General features: G+C 49.1%; 1 protein-coding gene across 9 annotated transcripts in view; it reads right to left on the bottom strand.

Annotated features, from left to right (window-relative positions):
* Positions 1-22,455, bottom strand: part of CHD8 (chromodomain helicase DNA binding protein 8) — a 70,374-nt gene that overhangs the window by 38,682 nt on the left and 9,237 nt on the right. For 8 of the 9 annotated variants that reach the window (XM_061591216.1, XM_061591208.1, XM_061591212.1 and 5 more), the window contains 6 exons: positions 10,814-11,664; positions 8,250-8,633; positions 3,575-3,951; positions 3,368-3,482; positions 1,671-1,865; positions 179-247 (listed from right to left, as the gene is read on the bottom strand). In XM_061591216.1, the coding sequence (XP_061447200.1) occupies positions 179-247; positions 1,671-1,865; positions 3,368-3,482; positions 3,575-3,951; positions 8,250-8,633; positions 10,814-11,563 (1,890 nt within the window). In that variant the 5' untranslated portion in view covers positions 11,564-11,664. Of the gene's footprint in view, positions 1-178; positions 248-1,670; positions 1,866-3,367; positions 3,483-3,574; positions 3,952-8,249; positions 8,634-10,813; positions 11,665-18,153; positions 18,215-22,455 lie in introns of those variants that run through there. The other variant, XM_061591213.1, reaches the window with a different exon arrangement.

The raw sequence follows: 22,455 nt of genomic DNA, 5'->3' as shown, positions 1-22,455 counted from the left end.
ATAGCATTGGAGTACCCATTGGAGTATGCGATTATGCAGTTCATCTTCAAGGTGCATGGCAAATATGTTTCGAAAAGCTGTCAAAAGGTGGAGCTGTTACCTTCACTAGCTGTGTCATGTGCATGGCAGAAAAGCAAGTGCTCTCCTGTTCCCCCAGTATCAGATAAAAAATTCTCACCTCCTTCTTCACCACCCGCATGGATAGCACTTTGTCTACTATAGCAGCATCCTCCTCGCTGGGGTTTTCCTTTGGAGCAGGAAGGAGAAAGAGAGAATTAAGACAGGAGAAAGGGAGCTCATAGAGCCACCTTCCTGGATCAGACCAGAGGGCCATCCAGTCCACCATGTTATTCCTAATGGTGGCTAACCAGATGGCTCCAGGAAGTACACAGGCAAAGTAGGAACAACCCTCCCCCATTAACTTGCATGAATGCGAATTAGACTTTTGTAAAGTAGGCCAGTTTCTACACACTCCCTCTCTGTCCTCCATCTGGGTAAGCAAGAGGCATGATCAGAATCCAAGGACACATTCCAGCCAGGCAAGGTGTGTGCAGCAGAGCCGGTAAAGGTTGTGGCTGGTAAAAGGGTGTGACCCGGAGAGAGTCCCAAGGGCCAGACAGAAAAGCTTGGAGGGCCATATTTGACTTTCAGCCTGGAGGTCCCTAGCCTCTGCTTTAAATGGGGGGGGGAGGAACGGACCCAACCTGGAACATTGCAGAGATTTTGAGAGCTGGAGTCCAACACAGTGCTAGTAAGCCACTGTCAAGAATAGCTAACTTTGGTCAAGCTGAAATGGGCCACCAGAGAGGATTCTGGGAGCCCATGATTACCTAGGACTCCCCACGGGGGGGGGGGGGAGAGAGAGATCCGCAGCTCAGGGTTAGACAAGCAATTTGCAACCTGGGCAAGGGGATGTAACTGATCCCTAGCTATTATTCCTTATCAGCTTCCTGGGATTAGAAGTCAGGAAGAAGGGGTGTGTAGATCGGAACCCCTGGGGGGGCTGACTAGTTCCCTTATCTTCAGACGCTTCAAAGGAGTAGACCCCTGTGGAGGTGGGAGATGACTGTTTGCTTCCCCCCCCCTTTGGTGACTGTTAAACTCCATAAAAAAGGAAGGATAAACTTCCAAGAGAGCTCCCTAGTTTTCATCTACTGGACCTGCCTGAAATGCGACAGAGAATGCCGCTTGGGAACCCAGCTGTTCTACTGGAGGAATAGGGTCTACTCTATTGCAAGTATAGGATCTTAGCATAGAAAGACTTTTGTTGTATTCCTTTGTCTGTATTGAACCTCTCTCCTTTTGTCATGCCGTCTGCGGGTGATTATCTTTAAGAAAACAAACCTCTGCTCTCTTTTGTAAATACCAACTCATTTACATTTAAATAAAATATCCTTTTATAAACGGTGTGTATTGGATTGGAACTGAGGGTTAGGGTGACTCTGAGGTCCCTTCCCTCAGAGAAAGGAACCGGGAGAAGGGTGGTGGCAGTACTATCATGAGTAGTTACTCCTGAAAGAGGGTTTGCCTGGGAAGCAGCGGCCCAAAGGAGTGGGACTGTTCTCAGAAGCAAAAAACTAAGGACAAGGGACCCCAGGGGGACAAGTCTTTGACAGCCACCCTGAGAGAGACCGGTCTGGGAAGGAGGAGCACCCACAGGGAGGCCTTACCACAAAGAACTGCATGGAAGGGAGAGTCTCCCCCTCAGGGATCGGCTCTGGAGCAGGCGGCTCGGGGGCTGGCAACTGTTCAGCCTTGACGGGCCCTGTCACATCCAGCTCCTCGTCTTCCTCATCGTCTGTGATCTTGATGTCCAGATCCTCCGTGTATTTCTTCCGCTTCACCTGACGGTTCGAGCGCCGCTTCTGCAGGGGAGAAGAGGACAGATGGAGGATGAAGAAGGTTCAGTTTGCGCCACAGCGTTGCAGGTGGATGTGAAGGGCTAGGGCAAACAGGAAGGAAGGACCGGTAACCTCATTCCTACAAAAGGTGGAATTGACTTTAGGAATGTGAGAAAGATCAGTGCTGAGTATCCTTTTCACTATGAAAAATGAGGAGGCTGCCCTGAACTGACAAGGTGCTCAGTGCCGCCACCCTCCTGGTTGAGGTGACAGCCATCAGGAAAGCTGCCTTGAGAGCCAGGAGTCTTGGGGAGACTGAGGCCAGAGGCTGAAATGGGGCTGCAAGTAAGGGCACCTTCTGAAGGTTCCATAAAGAAAACCTGTAAATTTCAAGCAGAGAAAGCAATGCTGCCCCTTTAAAAAGCACTTAATATGAGTGCACAGCATGGCCTGTCCTCAGAGTTTGGAAAAGTTACTTTTCTGAACTACAACTCGCTTCATCCCAGCCAACATGGCCACTGGATTGGGCTGATGGGAGTTGTAGTTCAAAAAAGTAACTTTTCCAAGCTCTGCCTGTCCTGACCTGGAATCAGGGCTGGCACCACACTGTAGAAGGCCTTTGGGCACTAGACGGCAGTGGGCCCTCCGCAGCGGAGGCACAGCACACTGGCACACTAATACAGCAACACAGGAAGTGGTGTGCCAGGCCTATTTTAAGCCCATGCTGGCGAGGGAAGGGGGTTGCCTGGGAGGTGGCTCTCATTCCACAATCCATGCCAGCATCATATTGCGGGGTGCACTGTCCATGACCTGATGCTAGCAGGGATCGTGGAGCGGGAGCTACGTCTACCCATCCCCAGCAGCAGGGGCCCCTCTAAGCCACAGGGGCCCTTGGCCAGTGCCCAACCTGGCCGCCCTCTGGCGCCAGGCCTGCCTGGAATAGACTGAAGAAAGAGCCATGAGTTGGCACTTCCAGGTATTGGGTTTAAGACCTTGGTCCGAGCCATCCTGTAAAAAATGTAAAATATAAAAAAGCTGAAGGAAAAAACTATAGCAAGCAACAAAAGCCGGAGAAGGAACAAAGACATCTGCATCGGCTGGCAGGAAGTCGAAACTGAAACAAAGGAGATGCTGAGACGGAAAGGAGGAGGAGCACTCAAACTGACCATACAGACTTCCTGCCTGAGCTGCTAGAGCCTGATAACCCAACGTGGGGCTATGTGGATGAGTCCGCCAGGAAAAGTAAGCCTTCCCGTGACCCAACGCAAGCAGCGTCGGAGACTAAGAACTTGACCCAGGAAGACTCTCTGTTTGCAATTTGGGAACAATAACGCCAATCTACCTTGCAGGAGAGTTGTACGGATTACCAAACAGTAAAAAACAAAAAACGAAAACCACCACATAATAAGAACGCTGAGCTGTATTACCGCCAATTCTCAACAAACCAGAGTGCTTCAGCTGGTTTCTCATACATACACACGCATCACACAACACCCTTTCAAAACACGCTGTCCCTCCGGCCTCACCTGAACGCTGCTTTCCTCCTCCTCGCGTGGGGACTGTGCCGGCATTACCTCGGCATCCGAGTTGTCCGAGGAGGCGTTGCGTTTTCGCTTTTTCCCCACGACTGGCGTGATGGTGCTGGGAGGAAGGTGAGAGGGAGAGAAAATGAATGAGAAACAGATCCCCCTCTCAAGAGGGTTAGATGGGAATCCTGCCCTGTTGCCTCTCACCTGGGCTTCCCTCTTCCTTTACTCTTGCCGGACCCCCCTTGGCCCCTGCCCTTGCGTGGCCGCTCCTCCTTGGGGATGCGCTCGCCCCCGCCCTTCCGGCGCCGCTTGCGCTCCCCTGTCTCCTCGGGGCGCACGCTGGGCAGCTCGTCCTCGTTCAGCACGCGGGGGATGTTCTGCTCGCCCCGTGCTCGGGCACGAGCGATGGCTTCCGCCACAATCCGGTTGGCCTTCTCTTGCTTCTTCTGGTGCTCCAGCTTGCGGGATTCGTCCGAGCTGCTCCGCGTAGCCCCACTAGAGGAGGGAAGGGCTGCCACTTCGCTGCTGCTCAGCACCTTCACAACCGAGAGCCCCGAGGAGCTGCCTTGCGACGAGCTGGCCTGTGGGAGGGTTACAGAAACAGATGCGCTGCGTCAGACGACAAGGTCCTGGTCTGGTCGGGAGGTCATGCCGACATTTTAGAAAGCTAGCAAGGCGTACCAACACAGGACCAATGTGTCTTGCAACCAGGGCTGTGGAGTCGGAAGAAATGTACTGACTCCGGCTTCAAAATAAATTTTGATTGACAATTTTTTTAAAATATAAATTCACAATGTCAAAGAAGCTTCCCATGAAGTCAGCTGTAGTTGAGCATTTCACCATAACTCAAGATGGAAAACATTTTGTGTGTCAGTGTATGACACAGGACCCAGATGAAGACAAACGCTATGATGCCAAGATCAGCACATATTCAGGCAGCGATAAAAATGCTCCTACGAGAGCTTCCAATTTAAAAAGACATTTACAGCCCTTTCCAGGGCTGTGGAGTCGGAAGCAATTTTGGGTGGAGTCGGAGTCGGACAGTAGAAAAATAGAGGAGTCGGAGTCGACGGTTTGGCGTACCGACTCCACAGCCCTGCTTGCAACAAGGATGGGGAATGTGTAACCCTCCAGATATTATTGGCTTACAAGTCCCATCATTCTTGAGCATTGGCTATGCTGACTGGGGTTGATGCGAATCCAACAATATCTGGAGCATCACAGGTTCCCCACCCATCCTAAGACCATCGACAGCCACCGAAGTATATTCTGAGAACATCTGGAGCACCACAGGTCCCCCATGCCTGTCCTAACAGAATCAATAGTTGCTGAAGTGTTTTCCAAAGGTCCTTGACCCGAACCAAGGAGTTACTGGTTCCACTTTGCTTACAAGTCTCTCTCCTGTCATCCTTTGCCCTATGAACACCCACTGGCACGTCCCGTTAAAAAGCCCACCTGGCCCACAGAGTAAAGCCGGGGTAGACCAAAAACAAATGGAACGGAATGAACAAGGCAGCGTTCAGGAGCTGAAAGGGGACAGGTACGTACTCAAGAGGCGGGCCACTCTTCACAGCCACACACCGCAACCAGACCTAAGTTCTTTCGGTGGAATTCCCTGCTGTGTGATGTGCTGAAGGCCCACAGCTCTGATTCCGCAAAGGGCAGGGAGACAGGTTCCACGGAAAACAGGCCTAGCAGCCACCATAGCTAATAAATAGTGTCTCCATGCTCAGTGATAATGTACCTAATTTTTTAAAAATAATCTGTATCCCACCTTTCCTTGGCAAAGAGCATTGGGGCTTAACAATGAAAAAAAATCCAGCACAATAAAAAAAAAAATTAGAATAAAAGTGGCTAACAAAAAACAATTTCATTCACACATCTTCCAGGACATTGAAAATGACTCATGTATAAAGCTCAAAGGCTTTGGGGGGCATGTAGCAGGTTTGGTATGTGCTTCAGGATATGATTTCAGATTTCCTCAATAAAGTGGTTGATATCAGAAAAAGCTTCAGGAGTAAATGCTATCTACTGTTACCTTCCCGCTTCTGTAGCTTCCAAGATTTGTTATTCGCTAATAGGCAAAAAACCTTGACATTTACAACATACTTACAGCTAACAGATATTTCTATCAAACTTTAAAAAGAAGGGAAATTGGGCAGCTACAGTGAATGCACCAGGGGAGCAGGAGACCTGACCTCCTCTCTGAGATATTATCAAATTCTTCCAAGCTACACAGGAAGTGGATTAGACTGTGAAAGACCAACCCAAATTGTGTTTGACTTTTTACAAATTTGTAGGGCAGTCCAATATCTCAGAGAGGAGGTCAGGTCTCCTGCTCCCCTGCTGCATTCACTATAGCTGCCCCATTTCCATGCTTTTCAGTTTGATAGAAGTATCTGTTGGCTATAGGCACGTTCCTAAATTGCAAGGTTTTTTGCCTGTTAGTGAATTTCTCTGCTTTTTAATCTGGGAGGTAAGAAATGGCATCCTGTGCAAGTTTGCTAAGAATGGATTGATCATCTGCATGCTTACTGAGTTCAGTGGGATTTACTCTCCTGTAATCATGCTTATGATAGGTGAAACTGACCACAAGGGATGGCAAGGGGAGGAGGACAGGCAGAGGGGAGGAGGGGAGAAGGCGGGCAGTTTTGATCATTTACATGCTTATTGAGTTCAGTGGGATTTACTCCCGTGCAATCATGCTTAGGATAGGTAAAACTGAACATGGGGAGGGAGGAGGAGAAGAGGGAAGGAGAACTGGAATGGGCAGGGGAAGAAGAAGGAAGACAGGAGGGGAGGAAGAAGGGAGGAAGGAAGAGGAGAAAGGCAGGTCTGATCATTTGCATACTTACTGAGTTCAATGGGATTTACTCCCGTGCAATCATGCTTAGGATAGGTAAAACTGACCATGGGGGAAGGGGAGGCGAAGAGGAAAGGAGGGAGGGGAGTGGAAGGAGGGAGGGGGGGAGGAGGGGATTGGAAGGGGAAGGGGAGGGGCAAAGGAAGGGGGAGGGCAGGGGCAAAAGGGAGGTGATGGGAGGGAGAAGGAGGGGAGGGCGGTTTGATCATTTGCATGCTTATTGAGTTCAGTGGGATTTACTCCTGTGCAATCATGTTTAGGATAGGTAAAACTGACTGGGGGAGGAGTAGGGAGGGGAGGGAAAAGGGGGAAGGGAGGACATTGGGTGGGTGGGCACTGGGCAGAGGGGAACCCCCTTTCCTTGACAAAACATTGTAAACAGTATCATTGCTTTTCAGCATTTCCCCACCTTTTTATTCTACAGGAGGCACATGGAGCCTCCCACCCAAATTTAAACCAAAGCTGTCCCTTGCCACATCCACACCAGATTGTTATTTCACTTTATTTATTTATTGCATTTATATACCGCCCCATAGCCGAATCTCTCTGGGCAGTTTACAGCAATTAAAAACATTAAAAACAAATATACAAATTTTAAAACATGTTGTTTTTAAAAAAACAATTTAAAAAACAATTTAAAAACACATGCTAAAATGCCTAGGAGAAGGCAGTCATGGCTTCTCCCAAAGAATCCTGGGAAGTGTAGTTAGTGAAGGGTGTTGAGAGTTGCTAGGAGATGCCCTGTTCCCCTCACAGAGCTACAATCAGAGCAGCTGACTGTTAAATCCCTCTGGCCACTGGAGCTCTCTCAGGGGAATAGGAGTCTCCTCTCAGCACCCTTTACAAACTACACTTCCCAGGATTCTGTGGGGGAAGCCATGACTGCCTCAAGTGAAATCAAGGTCTGGTGTGGGTGTGGCCCCTATTAGCCAAGCCCAGCAGCTGTGAGTCTGGCTTTTAGAACACTGACAGTTGGTTCTTACTGAGCATGCCTGACATTATCATTCAGTTCAATGCTAAATTTCTTAAATTAATTTAAAATCAACCAGGCATTAAAAAAAAAAAAAAAAACTGCAGAAGATGAAGGTCAAAGTATGGGACAAGGTCAGCAATAGGATTACAGGTATTCTGTGAACATGGCTGATTTTTAATTAATGTCAACGAATTATGAGAACTCTGACAGAAAAAAGTCTGCGTTTTTTCTCTTTTTACACTTTGATCTCGATTCTCTCTGTTTTGTGTATCACCATGAAAATGTAGAGGGTTGTTAAGCAAGCATTTCTGAGTTCAGGACTATATGTTTTGTAAGGTTTTGTTTTGTAATGAGTTTATGGGAAGCATCAGAACGGCATGGGGGGTATTTTCAATTTAACATTGTGGAATGCGAACAATCCACGCTGACTACAGAATACAGCCACTTTTGTGGCTGTATAATTTATGTTGTCCCATGCTAAACCAACCAGTATGTGCAGCTAAATCACCTAGGTGGTGTCGACAGTACTGTGCTAGACGGACCAAAGGTCTGACGTCCTAAGTTGACTAAAGCAGCTTCCTAGGTTCCTAACTACAATCTGGCAGGCAGGCAATCCAAATTCCATACAAAGAAAACAAAGGCAGGTATATGAATGACAAAAAATGGAAGAGACATGCATCATTTCCCCTGTGTATTCTGGTTTTGCCATTCATGGGAATGGAAGCAAAGCACTTCCCGGCACCCAGACACTTCTATTCAGTTACCTCTCTGGCTGTGGGGACATCACTATCAGCACACTTCCAAAATTAAGCTTCACAGCCATGAGAACTAGAGCCTTGCTTTTTCTTTTCAAACAGAAGTGGAGATTCCCAGGAAGTTGAACTGGATGCCTACTAACATATCCTGTGCCTTTTTTTCCAGTGCTCCCAAGGAAATCGAAGCCCCCGCAGCCCTGATCATGATCTTCACTCTGCGCTCCAAAGCTGCTGCGCCCCAAGATGCCCCAAAGCTGACCTGAGCGTGGCAGACAATGCCGTCCTTACCTGTGGTTGCAGCACTACCTTGAGGGGAACCGTCACTCTCTGTCCCGAGCTGCCCACCACCTGGGCCTGCTGTACCGAGGAGATGCTCAATGGGCCTTGCTGACCGGAGGCGCTGGCTGGGGGCTGCTGCAAGAGTTGGATCTTCTGGGTTCCTGGATGGCCCCCAGGTTGCTGCTGCTGGCCGGGCTGCTGGACCTGGAGTTGGATAGTGACTACCTTGGCCGGCTGCCCTGGTGTGCCCTTGGCCTGGCTCAGGGCAGCCAGTTGGTTCCCCTGGAGCACAATCTTGCCCGGCAGGCTGCCCAAAACTACATGGCGCTGCCCTGGTGCGCCGCCACCCGCCGGGGGCTGCTGGAGGACCAAGGTGATGCGTTTTGACTCTCCCTAGAGAGAGAAAGAGAAGGAAAGGGGATTTAAGGTCAGCCCCGAAAAACCTCCATGCCCAATCAATGAAGAAGCTGCTGTTTCCAAACTTTCCTGGATAGTAGACAAATCGAAAACAGAGCAACTTAACACTCTCGGGCTGACACTGAGCTATGCATCTGACAGTGAGTTCAGTGCTGGGGGGGGGGGGGGAGAGGGAAGACAAAGATGTCCTGCTACTAGTGACATGCTTTTTAAAAAAAGATACCATCTCAGCCCTACCAATGCAAACCAATTTGGTAGCCCTCTTGGTTGTAAATAAAAGAAGCAATCAAAAGGCTTCATGAAGCAAATGTTTAGGCCGAGCTGTCAAATGAAGATGCTGTGAAAGTGTTGCTCTGTCAAGATTCCTGCCACCGCACCCCTCCCCCCGTGAGCTTCTCTCCGCTACAGATGCACTCTGACATGAATTGAGGCTTTGGAAATACAATACTGTAAAAAGCCCTCCTAGGACTGGACCAATTTAAAATGCAGGGATATATATGTATGCCTGGGGGTGTGTTGCATGTCTGAATGTTTCCTACTGTAAAAAAAACCAACTGCCCATGAAAACCTAACAAGCTAGAAAGAAGAGAGAGAGCTGATCCTTCTCAACAGGCTAGTTTTCTAAATGCAGCACTTTAAACAAAATATTTATTTATTTATTAGATTTATATCCTGCCCTTCCTCCCAGTAGGAGCTCAGGGTAGCATTGCTGTTGTTATGAGCTTTCAAGTCGATTACGACTTATGGCGACCCTAAAGAAGTATTTGAACATCCAGAATCTTGTCTCGTACCTGTGGTACGAAGTGATACAATCCTAACAGGCAGATAGGGAAAAAGACTCCCCCCACCCCCTCCAAACCTGCATACAGAAGACTGCAAGGCCGCAATCCTACACACACTTACTCTAGAAGAACTCCCACTGAACTATTAACTTAGCACTTAATTCTAGACATGCATAGGATTGTACTGCAAGGAACCCAAAGGTAACCAAACTCAAACCAGCATCCAGGGCCGGTGTCTGCACTTGGTAACCTTGGGCAGCTGCCAGGGCCTGTGGGGCATCAGGCAACTGGAGCCAGCCAGCATTCAATTTCTCCCCCAAATGCCTAACTTAGCGTTGTTCTGGTGCAATTCGGCAGCTGCAAATGGCATCTAGACCAGCGTTGCCATCATAGCCAGGGAAACCCACCCAGACCCGTCAACAAGGCAGGGGTCACCCCCCCTGCATTTTGCCTAACGCAGGTATGGGTAGCCTTTGGCCCTCCAGAACTACAACTCCCAACAAGCATGGGCAACAGCAAGGGATGGTGGGAGGTAGCTCAGCAATAGCCACAGCTCAGTGGTAGAGCATCTGCCTCATGTGCAGAAGGTCCTAGGTTCAACCCCCGGCATCTCCTACCAGAGCTGAGAAAAAGTCCCTGGTCAGCCCCTGCCAGTCAGTGTAGACTATACTGGGCTAGACGGACCCACTGATTCTCAATAAGGCAGACTCCTATTGTACCCACGCCCGGCCTAGAGCCTCCTGAAACCCTGGAGATGGTCCCGCACATCCATCGGTATAAGCAATTGTGATTCAGAAAATGGAAAACAGAGGAGCCACTGCTGCAGGGATGGGACTGCTGGGACCATCGAGGGGCAAGTTTTCCCACCTGCCTTGCCCCACCCCTCTGCCTGGACCATGTCAGGAGGAGCTACAGACAGAGGTACTGCTGCTGGGGTGAGACTGTGCTGGGACCATCAAGGGGGATGCATTTCCACCTGCTTTGCCCCCTCACCCCTGCACTTTACCAGGAAGAGCAATGCTTTTGGATAGCTGTTGATGCTTTTTAGAAATGCTGTAATTTTGTTAGCTTGATTTTTTGTCAATTGTATTGTTTTTATTTGTGTTTTTTATTTGTGTGTAAGCCGCCTTGGGGCCCTTTTCGGCTAAAAGGCAGCCTAGAAATAAAACATAACATAACATATTGAGTCCCAGCATTGACTTATCTTCGTCTGGTGCTGTTTAATCCAACCAGCCACAGCTCTCTCTCTAGAGATCTCTTTTTTTAAGAGGAGATTCCAGGGACTGAACCTGCACCCTTGCCCATGAGCTCCACTGGGCAGCTGTATCCCACCCAACTCATCCGGCCACACACCCCGTCGTGCCACACGCTCACCTGTGCCGGAGTGGAAGTCAGAGTCACAGCTGGTTTCAGCGGCGTGGCCCCTGTGCTGCCCCCTGGTTGGCTCTTGATGGGCTGAAGCACGAGCTGCTTGACAGGCCGACCAGGCTGCACAAGACGGTGGAGTGTCGCAGGGCCCCCGGCTCCGGGAGACACTTTGGTGGCCAGCACCGCGTTGCCTGAGACAATGGAAACCCCCGGCCGCAATGGGGTGCCCGTCAGCACCTTGGCGAAGGTCACTTTGCCCCCATTGGCGGCCCCTATGGGCTGGGCTTGGATCTGGGCGACGTGGGCCCCCGTCACTGAGCCACCCACCGGCGCCTTCAAGATGACAATCTTTGGGGCTGGAGGAGGGGCCGCAGCTTGCTGCCCTCCGGCGGAGGAAGAGGGTGCTGCAGCCGGTGTGGTGGCCGCAGAGGATACGCCCATGAATGGGTTCCCCTGGCTGAGAACGTCTTGGTCCTGTGGGGCCTGCAGGAGTCCGGGCTGATCCTGCTGCGGCACTTCGGGCACAGCCTCTGGCTGCGCGTCTGGAAGGGGCAGGGTCTGTGGCTGGGAAGGCTCTGGCTGCGGGGGGGCCTGCTGTTCTTTGGAGCCCCCCGCCAGAGAGTCCAAGGCCCCGCCCGGCAGCCCCAGCGCCTCCTCAATGGGATCCGGGGGGCCCTGGTTGAAGCTCTCGTCTGTCAACGAGTCCAAGCCGAAGAGATTCGGATCGTCAAAGAGGTCCATTATGGGGTCAGCCATGGCAGAAGGCAGAGGTTTTGCTCCTCAACTTCAGTCGTCCAAGGGTCACAGTCAGGTGGGGTTGAGCCTCATGAAGCAAGAAGCAAGCTGCCCAGAGCTGGCTGGAAAGGAGGAAAATGCAGGACATTGTGTGAGAACCAATACAGCAGATCTTTAACATCCTAGAATACCCAGCCAGGTTTTACACCCATTCAAATCAGGGTGCCTTCTCTGCGTCTGGTCCCACCCATTATTAAAAACAGACAGCAGGTCTATTTTCTGGCATTTCAGCAGTGGTCATAAGGCAAACGTGCTTTCCCTATGTTCCACCCTAATTCTCTTTCCATTATATATACATTCACAAGAACTGGATGCAGCTGGTGCACTCCTTTGGAAAGGAGCAAAACACTAAATTCTTAAAGCCACCAGCTGCGCAAATGGAAGAATTAAGCTACGTGTTTCAAATGTCTAGGAGCGAAACACAAATTCCTAGGTCTCTCTGACCCACAGCGGTTCAAGCGGTTTTACTCCCTGGCTAAAACCCTGGAGAACTGCTACCAGTCAGTGTTAACAGTGGCCTGATTCAGTACATGGCAGCTGCCTACATTCAGTTTCCCACCAAACGTTTAGTCTTTTGCACAGCCACAGGCCACCCAGAGCAACGTCTTCCTTGTGAGCACCCTGTGCAACAGACAGTGGCCTTCTAGAATCCAAGGGCCGCAGCTCAATGGCAGGGCATCAGTTTTGTATGCAGAAGGTCCTAGGGTTAATCCCCAGCATCTCCAGGTAAGGCTGCAAAAAGTCCCCTGCTTGAAACTCTGCAGAGGCGCTGTCAGTCAGTGTAGGCAACACTGGGCTAGGTGGCTCAGGTGCCTGACGCAGTATAAGGCAGCTTCCTAGGTTCCCATTTACCTGGGACTCCCTTTTTTAAGAATGTGTGTTGATAATTTCACACAGTGTATGACGGCTGGTATAGCACAGTGGGGAGGAGAGCCTGGCTGTGAGTCCAGAGTCTGTGAGTCCAAATCCCCGCTCGTGTCTCCTGGGCGTCAAGGGCCAGCTAAAGACCACCCCCTCAGTGAGTGGCTCAGGGGTTACGTGCCCTGACACCTGTGCAGCCGTGGGCAAGCTGCATAGTCCCAAGGAGCCCAGTTGTCCCCCAGCTGGCAGTTACGGACAAGGAAGGGGCTGGCTTGTGCAGTCGTGGCAAGCTGAGCAGGCGCTAGCCAGCTGGGGAGGACTAGCCTCAGAGGGAGGCAATGGTCAACCCCCTCTGAATACCGCTTACCATGAAAACCCTATGAATACAACCAAAACAAGAATTCATAGGGTTGCCATAAGTCAGAATCAACCTGAAGGCATATGACAATAACAAATAGCAAACAGGAGAGTGGGGGTCTTTTCGTTTCAAAGAATAGCCCCCAGAAGTGCAGCTACTGAATCTGTACTGCCTGATATGCACGTTAGCCTCTCTTGGCCGTTGACACCCTTAAAACCATTCCATTACTGACAGTTAATTTTTGCTAGAGCACTTTCGAGTTCTTATGAGGTCTGTTTACATGTGAGGATGGGCTTACAGTTTTCAACAAGCCGGTTCCCACCTTCAGAGCAAGCGGTATACTCACAAGATAAGAACAGGCCTGCTGGATCAGGCCAAACACCCATCATGTCCAACACTCTGTTCACCCAGTGGCCAACCAGGCACCTACGGATACCCACAAGCAGAACATGAGCACAATAGCTCTCTCCGACTCATATTCTCAAGCCAATGGCATTCAGCAACTTGCTGTCTCTGATCCTGGAGATAGCCTACGGCCATCATGACTGCTAGCCATCAATCTGAATCACCATGCATTTAAGTCAGCTTAGACTGGCCAGAAACAGGAAATACTGTCACCTCTACTTTCAACTTCTAATGGGATGGTTTGTACGTCTCATTAAATAAATAAGAGTGGAAATGGACTGCCTTCAAGTCGATCCCGACTTATGGTGACCCTTGAATAGTGTTTCCATGGTAAGCAGTATTCAGAAGTGGTTTCCCATTGCCTTCCTCTGAGGCTGAGAGGCAGTGACTGGCCCAAGGTCACCCAGTGAGCTTCATGGCTGTGTGGGGATTCGAACCCTGCTCTCCCAGGTCATAGTCCAGCACCTTAACCACTACACCGCACTGGGTCTCAAATAAGAGTAAGACTGCATAATGTATGACCCACCATGCAATCCCCCTCCCCCAAACCACACATGGTGGCCCATCTGGGAGCTCAGTAGTCCTTCTGTTTTTGTTGCCTGCCTGGATATTTGAAATAATTTGCAAGGCACAACATATGCCTTGTGGGCTATTTAACGTTGTCGGTCACAGGCTGTCAACAGGGTAGCTCTGGTGTGCATGTGAGTGCTAGTTATTCTCTTGTGAAAGCAACTGTGATTTTGCACACCACCCAACCTTGTTGGACTGTTGTGTGAATTAATGAGATCGGAGGAGGGAATACCTTTACACATTAGATTACTACAGTAAGTTTCACATTGGTTTAAAACGGTTATGGTTAGCAAAACCATGGCTTAGCATTATGTACGAGCCCTGCTGGGCAGCTTAGCTGTGGTTTGTTTACAGCGAATAAACCATGGTCCATAGTTTTTGTTGTTGCTCTTTTTTGCTGGCTTACAAACCCTGGAGAAACAAGCCATGGTTTGTTTGATCTGATTTGTTTGATCACTTGTAGGACAAGTCGTGGTTAACATGTCATTTGTTAAACAAACCATGCCGTAGCGTTAGTTGAGAGCCAGACCATTGTTCTTCATCAGAAATCCAGGCAACCTGGATGTATTGTTGTACAGAATTCTTCAAAGAGAACTAAAGATCGCCATGTGAAGGTCTCTTACCTGAACACAGACAGACTTTTGGTCCATTGAGCCCAGTTTTAGAAGAGACTCTCTAGTGCAGCCTTCCCTGAATTGGTGCCCTCCGGAGGTTCTGGACTGCAACCTATCAGTCCCAGGCAGCTGATGGGAGCTGTAGCGGAAAAACTCCGGGTGGGGGGGCTCAAGTTGGCAAAGGCTGCACTAGGGTCTCCAATCAAATAATACAGTTGAACCTGCTACCGTATTTGCCTGGATATGCCAGGAGGCTGAACCTGGGAACTTCTGCATTCAAAGCACACATTCTGCCACTGAGCTACAATGTCCAGATTCCTTAACCAGAGGAGTGGCAGAGTTACTCATGCAATGGCTTCTCATTCACGATAGTTAAGCACAGAAAGGCGTGCAATTCTACCACAGACTCCACTATATAGCAATTGCAAATAGGCTTTCAGGTCCACAAGTCGACACATCCTCCCGACTGTAGCTTTGTTCATCATGCAGAACTGTTGCCTGCTAAATTCCCACTTAGAATATGCCATAAATGAACAAACCCAGATCAGGAATGAAGCGCGCGTGTTGAGCACCCAGGGCATTAACAGAGAAAACACAGACCGTGAGGGGCTCCAGAACAACTGTGTGCTGTGAGGACGGGCCAAAGCTTAGCGATCGAGCATCTGCTTTGCGTACAGAGGGTCCCAGGTTCAATCTCCAGCATCTCCGGGTAGGGCTGCGGAAAGACTCCCTGTCTGAAACCATGGAGAGCTGTGTTGACAATACTTAGCTAGATGGGCAGACAGTTTGACTCTGTATAAGGCAGCTTCCTATGTTTTCACAGCAAGTGGAACAGGCCTGCAAGCGGCAATTACCACCCCCCCCCCCAAGTGTGCACCGGAAGCAAACAAGGAGGAGGTGAACATGTCCAAAGCACAACCAAACTTTATCCTTCATTAAGTCCAGGATCCCAGAAATGTCTAACTTGGGTTGTTTACAGCGCACGCATCACTCCTGTGCTGTTCTCACACAACAAGAAGTGACGCACGGAAAAGCCAGCAAGTCCAGGAGAAAAAGGTGACATGGTCTCGCCAATGTGCTTATCTTTCCACAAGCAGAGTACTGTTTTACATGGAAGGGCATTGTTAAATGCAAGCCCGCCCCCATCCCCTCATGGTCTAAAATGCACATTCCAGCAATTCCCCACCCCTGTGCACACATATACAATATAATTTCTAACATTTGAATGGGACCTGGGATAAAAGATTATGTGAGGAAGGACAAGAGCAGGGTCTTCTCTTAAAATTATTATGGTTATTTGCAAAGAATAAGAGTGCTCTCTCTATTCCCAAACAGTTAGTTCAGGAGAAATTGACCTACCTAGGGCTGTCTACCCCTTCCCTTGCCAAAATACCCCCCTGTCCCACAGAAAGGGGAAAACAAAGAACTCTGGGGCAAGTCCAGACTGCCCGCCTTGTGGGGAAAAGGTACTCCAACTTCTTGGAACACGTAGAAATGTCACTACTTCTATGGAAATATTATCTACATATTTTTTATCTATTTAAAAGTATTTCTAAACTGCTTCACATTCAGAAATCTGTAAGTGGTATACGAAAATACAACATGAAAAAGCCACAATAAGACAGTATTGTAAAACACAGAGATGCAACATACAAACAGCATTATAATAATAATACTAAAAAATTGAGTGATGGCAGGATCCACTCTTTACGGGCCAAGGAAAGCCTAGGCAAAAAGATCCGTCATTACAAGACGTCTAAAGCAACAGATGGATAATGCTTCACACAAGGCCGATTTAGATTTTGTCGTCGTTCATGCAGACACAGTCAAAAGGTTGTAGAAGCATCTGTGCGTCCACACAACAGATCATTTCAAGGTTAAAAAGTAATCCAGGATGTGTTACCATTTATCCAGGCTTTGACAAGGAGGTTTATTTTTCTCTTAGCCACAGCCCATTAGTTGGTCCATCGGATCGATGCCAATTTGGAATCTTTTCACTTTATTCCTTAATTCTATGGCTGTGAGAGTTGATTGTTCTGGCAAGGGAAAAGTCACGAGTGACACACCACATCAACTATGTAGCCCCTAAACCGGGATGCTTAACCTACAGCTCTGTGGGTGTGGCTGGCCTACAACTCCCATAATTCCTGAGCATTGGCTGGGGCAGATGCGAGTTGGAGTCCAACCACATCTGGAGAGCCACAGGTGAGTCACTCTGCCCTAAAAGACGTCTCAGTCTAACCTACCTTACAGGGTTGTTGCAAGGATAAAATTGGGACAAGGAGAACCATGTTTGTATGCCACCTTGGAGGAAAGGTGGGATATCAAAATAAAAATAAAATAGAATATTGACTGATCCACTAAAAATGGTACATCTTCTGGCTTTTAACTGACCACGGGGCTCATAAAACTCAAATTTATTACTAAACACTATTAGAGGTCTTGGAGTGGAGAGATACAAGAAGGAAGTGCTAGAATGTACAACCTTGAAAAGTGAGCAACTCATTTTCAGAAGGAAGTCCTGTTTCCAGCGTTCTCTCTTCAATGCCCTGCGCCAGGTGTAGCTCACCCGTGGCCCTACGGATGCTGCAGGGCTCCAGCTCCCATCGTCCCCGACTTTTGGCTGTGCTGGCAGAGGCTGATCAGCGCCGTGCTGCAGCAACCCCTGGAGGGCTACAGGTTCCCCACCCCAGCCCTAGGCACTCAAGACAGCCGGAACAAAAACAGCCTCAAACAGCCTCGATGGAACAGAAAATGGGTCTTTAACTCTCAGTGCAAATTCTGAACACCTCCCCCCCGCCCCCCTTTCACTGACCAATCCACTGATTTAATCAATCCTAATAGATACAGCTGATCCCCTTCACCCCTTTTCCCCCTTGGGATGTGCATCCTTGCCACCCACCTCCCATCTTCCTCCTGCCCCTCCAATTATTTCCAGTGCTTTCTCCCCACTCCTATCGCTTACCACCTGCACACAAATTCAATTTCCCTTTTGGATCCGAGCCTTCAACCCACCCATTCACCCTGGCCACATCCCTACGGAAACCCTCTGGATCTCCTTGCTGCTGCTGCCCCTACAACCACCCTCTTTCCCTTGGCCTGCTTATCCCAACTCCAGAGCCCCTTCCCCCCCTCTCTTTCCACCCCCCTGCAAGAAAACATCCTCCACATCCTGGCCTGGGCTCCTTGGTCTTCCCACCCCCTTCCCCTCTTGCCCTCTGTGGTTCCCTGAGGACCCTGCACCTGCCTATAGACCTCTGTCTCCCCAGCCCCCTTAATGCACCCCCTTTCTCCCCCTGCACACTGCCGCCCATTCCCCCTCGCTGCCTTTCCCATCCTCCCCCTATGCAAGCCCCACACTCGGCTCCTACAAAGCCTTCCTGCCTCCTTCATCTCAAAACCCAATTCCCGGTGAACCCCAGCACCTCTTGAACTCATTCCGTCTTTTCTGCAGCCCTGGCACTTCTCCCACCCATCCCCTGTCAAGACGCCCCCGCTGCAAGCCCCACATCTTGCCCCCACTTTATACCCCCCAGCCCAATCCTCTGGCATCTCCAGCCCCCTCCTTGCACCTTCACCCCCAACCCTGCAAGCCCCAGCCCTTCCCAGCCCCGCCTCCCTGTCGCCTCCGATTTCCATCATCCAACCCCCCCCTTGCCTCCTGCCACCCATAACCCGCCTCCTCCTAGCTGGAAGCTGCTTCTCCCCACCCCAAGATCTCCCCATTCGATCCCGGATCCTACCCAGAGCCGACAGCAGACGCAGCAGCTCCTCCTCCTCCTCCTCCAAACCTCCGGCGTCTCCTTCCGCACAAGGAGGGAGGGAAGGAAAGAGGCGGAGCCGGGCCGGGCCCGCGCTCTCCCTCTCCCCCCCCCAGCTAGTCAGACAGAGTGCGAAGCAGCCAGCCAGCTAGCTAGCCTTACTGCAGAGAGAAAGAGGGGCTGCCCCCCCCAGCCACCGCTATTGCATCCCTTGATCTCGTTACATTGGGGGGATTAAAACCCGTTGGCTCAGTGGAGCATTAAAATATACACAAGTGGATGGCATAAAATGACATCTCACCTATATATATTTGTGTGTGTGTCCACGCGAGTCTCTACCTGCCACTGTTTCTCTCTCTCATACACACACAGAGAGAGAAAGAGAGAGAGAGACAGACAGACAGACACTTACTTGCCGGCAGCTTCCCTTCCCACCAAAAACTGCTGGGGTATCAATTCTAGAAGGTGAGAGCCCCCCCCCCCGTGGTTATTTGTGTACCTTGATTATTCCGTTGCATGGAACTTTTTTTTTACAAAATTCCCCATCAGTTTGGCTTGTTGCACGAATGATCCATGCCTTGTCCCATAACAAAGGGCGGAGGTGGGGGGGGAAGGAACCTACTGGGGCACTTGTCACAGAACCACATTTGTATATCTTTGCACGACTGCATGCAATTTTTTCCCCTTTTACAAACGTCGTAATATTAACACCAGCAACAACGGTTTGGTTTTTCTTGAAAGTTCCGATTTGGCTCATTGGAGATGTGAAGATTTTTAAAATATAAATAAATAGGGGTGTTCCTCACCGTCCCACCAGCAAAGAAACCTCCTGCATAATGGAAGCTTCACAACTGACACTACACAAAGCCTATTCAAGCCCTCACTTGTCCATGTGAATATTCCCTATATGCAAGCATCATCCAAACAGCATCTCTTCAAAGAGAGGGAACTTCCTAACCACCTTGTCAATGCAATAATCTAAACACGCAAAACATAACAGATTGATTTCTGGAGCCTACTTTTCTGATCATGTCACCCCAAAATTGTTTCATCACCACTGGCTTCCAATTAATTTCCAGACACAATTCAACCTACAAAGCCTTAAACCAGGGGTAGGAAACCTGTGGCCCTCCAGTTGTTGCTGGACTACAACTCCCATCATCCCTGACTACTGGCTATGGTTGCTGGGGCTGATAAGAATCCTGGGAACTGTAGTTTGTGGGGGGTGCTGGGAATTGTAGCTCTGAGAAGGATTGTTTGAAAGGAAGCCATGACTGTTAAAGTGGCTTTCTTTCTTAAATTTATATCCTGCCCTTCCTCCCAGTAGGAGCTCAGGCAGCAAACAAAAACTAAAAACACTCTAAAACAGACTTTTAAGTATATTAAAACAAAAATATTTAAAAACATATTAAAACAAAACATATTTAAAGACATCTTTTTTTAAAAGTTTAAAAACAAAAAGCAATTCCAACACAGACTGGGATAAGATCTCTACTTAAAAGGCTTGTTGAAAAGGGAAGGTTTTCAGTAGGCACTGAAAAGATAACAGAGATGGTGCCTATCTAGTATTTAAGGGGAGGGAATTTCAAAGGGTAGGTGCCACTATATTAAAGGTCCACTTCCTATGTTGTGTGGAACGGACCTCCTGATGAGATGGTATCTGCAGGAAGCCCTCACCTACAGGGCATAGTGATCAACTGGGTATATAAGAGGTAAGATGATCTTTCAGGTATCCTGGTCCCAAGTCACACAGGGCTTTGTACACAACCAGAACCTTGAATGTGGCCCAGTAACAGATGGGCAGCCAGTGCAATTCTTTCAGCAGTGGGGTGACATACTGGTAATATCCTGCCCCAGTGAACAGTCGCGTTGCCGCATTTTGCACCAGCTTCAGCTTCCGACCAAACTCAAGGGCAGCTCCACATACAGTGCATTACAGCAACCCAGCCTGGAAGTTACCAGTATGGACAACAATGGTCAGGCTATCCCAGTCCAGAAACGGTTGCAACTGTCTTACCAGCTGAAGCTAGTAAAAGGCACTCCTAGCCACTGAGGTCACCTGGGCCTCTAGCAACAAAGATGGATTCAGGAGCACCCCCAGACTATGGGTCTGCTCTTCCAGAGGGAGTACAACCCCATCCAAAGCAGGCAACTAACCAATTATCCAAACTTGGGAACCACCAACCCACAGTGCCTCCATCTTGCTAGGATTCAGACTCAGTTTACTGGCCGTCATCCAGCCCACCATGGAATCCAGGCACTGGTCCAGAGCGTGCATGGCCTCTCCCGATCCAGATGTTACAGTGAAACAGAGCTGGGTAATCATCAGCGTACTGCTAGCACCGTGCCCCAAATCTCCTGATGACCGCTCCCAAGGGCTTTATATAGATGTTAAACTGCATGGGGGACAAGATGGTACCCTGCAGCACCCCACAGCACAACTGCCAAAGGGCCAAAAGACAATCACCCAATGCAATTCTCTGAAAACAACCCTGGAGGTAGGATTGAAACCACTGTAAGACAGTTCCTTCAGTGCCCATCACACAAAGTCGGCCCAGAAGGATACCATGGTCAACAGTATCAAAAGCTGCTGAGAGATCAAGTAAGAATAACAGGGTCACACTCCCCGTCCTTCTCCTGACAAAGGTCATCCATCAGGGTGACCAAGGCTGATTCAGTCCCATAACCAGGCCTGAACCCAATATTTATTTACAGTAGGGCCCCGCTTATACGGCGGGTTCCGTTCCGGACCCCCGCCGTAAAGCGGAACCCCATTGACTTTAATGGGCCACGTCGCACGAAAATGATGCGAAAACGGTGCAAAACGTCGCAAAAGGGGGAAAAACCCTTTCAAATGGAAAATGAAAGACGCCGTATCAGCGGAACGCCTTAAAGAAGAACGCTGTAAAGCGGGGCCCTACTGTATTGTTTGATTTATATCCTGCCCTTCCTCCCAACAGGAGCCCAAGGCGGCAAACAAAAGCAATATGAGAGTGCTTTAAACGTATAGTGTGGATGTGACCATTGTTGGACTCTTAATTCCTATCAGCCCCAGTCAGCATAGCCAATGGTCAGGGATGCTGTATTCCAGGAGAATCTGGCGAGTTGCTCCTGGCCTAACTAAGATCAAGATCATAGAATAGTAGAGTTGGAAGGGGCCTATAAGGCCATCAGGTTCAACCTGTTGCACTCAGGTCCTGCAGGTCTGGTTGGCTATTGTACAAGATGTCAGAAGGACTGCCCCAGATACAGTTGTGCCCACTGTTAAAGACCTCACCCTGGAAGACAATCTTACTCGGCCACGAGCGATCGCCAATGACCGGCCCATCCACTGCACTCAACATCTGAGGCTTTGCTCTATGTTCCAAATTCTACAGAGATGTGTCTGTTTTGGACACAACACAGGGCCTTTTCTAGTGTTGCACCTAGTTTGTGGAACACCTCCTCTAGAGAGATTTGGTTGGCTCCTTCCCTTTAAAGTGTGCTGTTAAGATTGTCATCACCATTTTTTGAGGGGTGTGTGTGTCTAACTTTCTGTCTATAACTCTTGTTTCCTCCATGCTGATCTGCTTCTCTGTTTAATTGTGCTCTTGGTCTTAATATATTTTACCTGGAGTATAACATTATGCATAGTGTGGAGAAAATGGACGAAGAGAGAAAAAATTCTCCCTCTCTCATAAGAGTAGAACCCAGAGCCATCCAACGAATGTTGGGAGGATTCAGGATAGACAAAATAATGTACTTCATCAGACAGCGCATAGTTAAACTATGGAATTTGCTCCCACAAGAGGCAGTGACAGCCACCAACTTGGACAGCTTGAAAAAGAAGATTAGACAAATTCGCAGAGGATAAAGACTATTAGTGGCTACTAGGCACAATAATTATGTATTGTCAGAGGCAGTAATCTCTGAATAACACTTGGTGGGATCACAAGTTGGGGGAAGAATGCTGTTGCACTCAGGTCCCGCAGGTCTGGCTGGCTATTGTACAAGATGGGCCTGTGGTCTAATCCAGCAGGGCCCGTCTTCTTACATTTTCATGGTTTTTATTGTTCGTTGTTGTTTTTAGTGAGCTGCTTTGGGACACCCTTTTTAGGGATGAAAAGTAGCTTATAAATAACAAACAACACACACAGAGGTTTAAGTTACACCTAAACAGTCAGGAAACACCCTAGGCATCTTGAATTTAGCAGTTAAGAGTCGGCTGGAAGTAACTGTCTAGCATTGCTTTAATCACCCTGTGGTTGATGCCATTAGGTTTATGGCCCACAAAAGTGCTGAATG

The sequence above is a fragment of the Rhineura floridana genome, chromosome 11 (assembly GCF_030035675.1).
Source record: "Rhineura floridana isolate rRhiFlo1 chromosome 11, rRhiFlo1.hap2, whole genome shotgun sequence".
In the NCBI taxonomy this organism is placed as follows: domain Eukaryota; kingdom Metazoa; phylum Chordata; class Lepidosauria; order Squamata; family Rhineuridae; genus Rhineura; species Rhineura floridana.
This window is presented reverse-complemented; position numbering and strand designations above follow the sequence as displayed.